General features: G+C 37.1%; 1 protein-coding gene across 1 annotated transcript; it reads left to right on the top strand.

Annotated features, from left to right (window-relative positions):
- The first annotated feature begins 536 nt into the window (after nt 1-536).
- Nucleotides 537-4,279, top strand: LOC115629206 (peritrophin-48-like). Its single transcript, XM_030525605.1, has 6 exons — nt 537-543; nt 613-1,205; nt 1,272-1,730; nt 3,876-3,977; nt 4,038-4,179; nt 4,242-4,279. The coding sequence occupies exons 1-6, from the start codon at nt 537-539 to the stop codon at nt 4,277-4,279; spliced, it is 1,341 nt and encodes a 446-aa protein (XP_030381465.1).
- Nucleotides 4,280-4,593: the final 314 nt, after the last annotated feature.

Below are 4,593 nucleotides of genomic sequence, written 5' to 3'. Positions count from 1 at the left end.
TATGTGTGTTACAAACATTCGCACAAAACTAGTATACCCTTTCACCCTTTGGATAAAGGGCATAAGCACCTTGATATAAATCCAATAAAAATTCCATGTTAAGAACGCTGCTTGAGGTCATCATTCCATAAAATATGATCGTGATTTATGTACTCGTAGGAATTTGAATAAAATAAGCCATAAACGAAATAAAACAAAATGGAAACTGAGAAATTTGGGATTTATATATTAAGCTAGTTTAGGAGTAACTTAATTATAGAGTAACGATCATTAAATAACTATCATGAAACGTTTTTCAACGAAACAGTAAATTCAATTTCATGTATAGCAATTTGTTATCATGTTCGTTAAGAATTTATAAAATTATAACATGTTCAAATGCTTATCGACTTCTGGTAACAGTAGCGCTCTTTTGTACTCTAGATATCATATTTTGGCGCACTGAGCCACAGCTATATAAGACGATATACTCTAAAGATATCCAGCTTTCAGTTTTTGGTAAGCAAAGACATAGTTACGTTTAAAGTTAACTAAATATGGCAGGTAAGTGTAGCATACAAGTATATTCACCAACAATCCTCATTTTTATTAAGTTTTGTATTTTATTTATAGGCGTATACCTCTTGTCCAGCATTTTGTGCCTGGTTTTTTCCAAAGCTCTAAGCGCCGACATTATTGAAGGCAACTACAATGTAACGGCCTTCTGTACCTCGGTTAAGACCGGCACCAGGCTGGGTAGCCTTGAATCCTGTGAGAAATACTATCAATGTGATTCCACCGGACCACGGGCCATTAATTGTGATTCCGGTTACTCATTTGATTTGGCTAATCAACGCTGCTCCCCGTCATCTCAGGTTAATTGCGCTGTTGGTGTCGGCAGCTTGGGGAACCCTTGTGTTGGTAAGAGTGGAAGCAAATGGGTACCAATTCAAGGGAATTGCAAGGCGTATGTGTACTGTCAGGATGATAAGGAAATCGGCAAAGGAACTTGTCCACAAGGATCGAAATTTGATGGACAGACACAGCAGTGTGTTTCTGGCCAATGCTCCGATCAAATAGAAGGCACTTATCTTCAGAACTTGTGCAGCGTTGCGGCCCCAGGAATATATTTCGGCAGCACAGTTGATTGTGGAACATGGAACTACTGTACGCCAAGTGGTGAACTTAAAACCGGCTCTTGTAGCGAAAGTGGGAATGTCAAGACTGTAGGTAACTCTAACTTTTTCCTATTCATTCATATTTAGCTAATAACTATTTTTTTTCAATTTTAGGGATTCAATGTACAACTACAAGCATGTGATTACAGCACTAATTCGGTGTGTAGTAGAGTAACAAACCAGGACTTGACTTCAGGAGGTGGTCCCTGCACTACCAGGGGAGAAACGAGAGGGGACAACTATGTGTGCGGCAATTACTATGTATGTAATGGCGAAATTTTTGTGCCCACCTATTGCCCCGCTGGGCAATATTATGACACAATAGCCAAGGCATGCCGTTCGCGACAAATTGCCGTTGCCACGAAGGGCTGCAACAGATGCCAATACGCAATGACCACTTTCGTGAATGCTGTCGACAACACTGCCTGCAGGGATTACGTGTATTGCAAGAATGGCGTGGCCACATCTACTGGACCATGCCCTGAAGGTACATTTTTTGATGAGGCCACTCAATACTGTCAGCCAGATTCTAAGTTGACTGGATACGTTAGTACCAATGGAGCTTGTAATGGGGCAACTGTCGGAGGTGTTCTTGCTCCTCCTGTTCGCACGATGTAGCGCATATTTGTGCCTTGCTTTAAATAAATTAAAATGAATATTATGATACCCCAACTATTATTTTCAATAATCCATTAAAAAATTTCGCGATTGATTACCTAATGGGGTTTTATAGCCAGCTTTATCTAAGATGTATACCAAAATAATGAAAAACAAGTGGGCAGCGTTTGTGCAAAATTCGGTAGAGGTTGAGACATCTTATAGTCTCTGAGATCCAGGTGTTCATACGGACAGTCAGACGATAAAGCTAGATCGACTCGTCATGCTGACCAAGAATATATATACCTTGTGGGGTCTGCCACGCCTCCTGCCTGTTACATTTTTCACCTCCTGCAGAGTGGAACAAGTATAGTATAACAAGTCTGCATCGACCACTGCCATATAGCTCATAGTAGCAGCCTAAATTTAAAACAAATGCTACCGCGCTGATTCAAGATTCAATATAAATGGATAATTAGAACTTACAACGTACCAGGACGGGAATATAAAGTATTAGCTCGATATATACTGAACTGAAAGAATAGAATTGAAACTTAACGGCGATGGGTGGAAAAATGAAAGTGGAATAGGAATGACAGGGAAAACTTTTATTTATTTATATACAGCTTAAAGGTAATTAAAATTACAGATAAGCTTAACTTAAAAACAAGAAAGGAATGCTAAAGTCGAGCAGGCTCAACTCCCACAAAAAAGTAATTAAATTAATTAATTAATTTAATTAATTAACTTAATTATTTAATTTAATTTAATTAATTAACTTAATTAATTTAATTAATTAACTTAATTAATTTAATTAATTAACTTAATTAATTTAATTAATTAACTAAATTAAATATAAAATATTCTATGCATGCATACATATACATTTACATTTACATCAGAATCGTGCCTTATGCGTGTTTGTGTACTTGTACATATGTATGTATGTGTGCATTGGGCCTGGTTATATGGCTATAACTTTCTTTCCGATCATTCTATCATAATGAAACTTGGTATACGGATATATAATCACTAACCTAACCTAACCTGACTACCAAATTTTAGTTCAAAATTCCAAGAATTACGGGAGTTATAGAAAATCGTTAATAGGGGGGGAGTGGGGGGGGGGGGGGGGGTGGATCAGAAAAAATGAACAAACTCGTCCTTTTTTCGGGCTCAGGAGAATCTGTATACCAAGTTTGGTTATTCTAGCTCTTATACTTTCGGAGATCCTTGCGTTCATACAGACAGACAGACGGACATGGCTATATCGACTCGGCTTGTCATGCTGATCAAGAATATATATACTTTGTGGGGTCTACCAAGCCTCCTTCTGTGTGTTCCATGTGCACTCGCACAAAACTAATATACCCTTGTACCCTTTGGGTACAGGGTATAAATATGATTTTTTATAAAGAATTAGTTTTATATACAAAAGTTGATGGGTGCATTAATGAACATTTTCGGGAATTCTAAGAGAACTATAATTTATGAATTAGAATGGGAAAGATAGATTTGCGACTCATGAGGAAATAGCTCTGTGCTATTAAAGACAAGGACGGGAATATAGTGGGTAAGGGACCTCAAACAATGAAATTGCAACATTTTAAGCTTTACGACGACGTTTCTTCATCGCACATTCCACAGCAAGGCTATATACTTACATTCCATACATATGTTTATACATATACATATGTATGTAAATGTATGTTTGCTTCGTTCTCGCTCCGATAACTAGTGAGTTATCGTACATACATAAAATACATATAACATAAAGAGTTGGGTTAAGCCGTATCACTCTATAATACTCTGTACCCAAAGAGTAAAAACGTATTCGGGTTAAGTGAGGTTATCACGCAGGAGGAGGCGTGGCAGACCCCCCAAAGTATATACTCGTACATAGTCATATATGTATGTATATATATTCTTGATCAATTTGACAAAGCGAGTCGAGTTGATGATGTTTGTTCCGTCTGTCCATATGAATGCAAGGATCTTAGTAGAATAAGAGCTAGAATAGCCGAATTTGGGATTTTTTTGCATTGTAGGATTGTAAGCGGAGGGGGTGATATTACTATTCTATATTACTTTTCTATTCTAAAATATTATTTTCCTTTGCAGAGGCGTACGGGCACAGTGAGTCTCAAGAGTTTTCTGGTCTGCTCACTCTTTTGTAAATTGAAAAACAGCTGTATTTTAGCATTCTTGCGTGCGCTTGTTCTGGTAATAAATTTGAATTAATTTCAATCTCACAACCCTTACTAATCGGCCAACGCTTTGCAGATATATTGTGAATCAGAGGAGTGCATTGATCGTGCTAGTTTTGTCAAGCTGATGCGTCATGCCGGCGGAAAACTTACCGAGCAGAAGGCTCAATCGCTCTTTTATGCTATAGACACTTCCAATTTGGGTTACATTTCGTTTGGTGAGCACGATTTCTAATCAACTTTATGCCTGTATCTATTTATTTTGGTTTTCTTTTCGCAGAGAGTTTTGTTCAATACACACAAGTACGTGGTTTTTAAGAAGACTCTTGTGTCCATTTCTTGTTTTTTATAACGATTTTTTCAGCAAATATTGTTCATCATAAGTTGTCTATTGCTACAAGTATTATTCGCTATAAAGTTACATAGGAAAAAGTGCAAAAGCTAAAGTCGGGTGTCTCGACTATAAAATACATATATGTACATATGTGTAGAATATTTGTAGAAATGAAAACAAGTGGATAAGCTAAAGTCGGCTCTCCCTACTTTGAAATACTATGTACATACATGTATGTATGTGTAGAAAAATTATAGAAATCCGGGCAGACGAATCGAATAAGAAAAGTAATTAGCAA

Source organism: Scaptodrosophila lebanonensis, unplaced genomic scaffold (genome assembly GCF_003285725.1).
Source record: "Scaptodrosophila lebanonensis strain 11010-0011.00,11010-0021.00 unplaced genomic scaffold, SlebRS2 tig00000136-arrow-arrow-pilon, whole genome shotgun sequence".
NCBI classification, from domain to species: domain Eukaryota; kingdom Metazoa; phylum Arthropoda; class Insecta; order Diptera; family Drosophilidae; genus Scaptodrosophila; species Scaptodrosophila lebanonensis.
The sequence above is the reverse complement of the archived record's forward strand: the minus strand, read 5'-3'. Positions and strand labels throughout refer to the sequence as shown.

Excerpts from the sequence above, each read along its gene's own strand:
- LOC115629206 (XM_030525605.1), top strand. Across the intron at positions 3,978-4,037 it reads TCTTGCGTGCGCTTGTTCTG|ATATATTGTGAATCAGAGGA; the intron begins GTAATAAATTTG and ends AACGCTTTGCAG. Across the intron at positions 4,180-4,241 it reads TTTGGGTTACATTTCGTTTG|AGAGTTTTGTTCAATACACA; the intron begins GTGAGCACGATT and ends TTCTTTTCGCAG.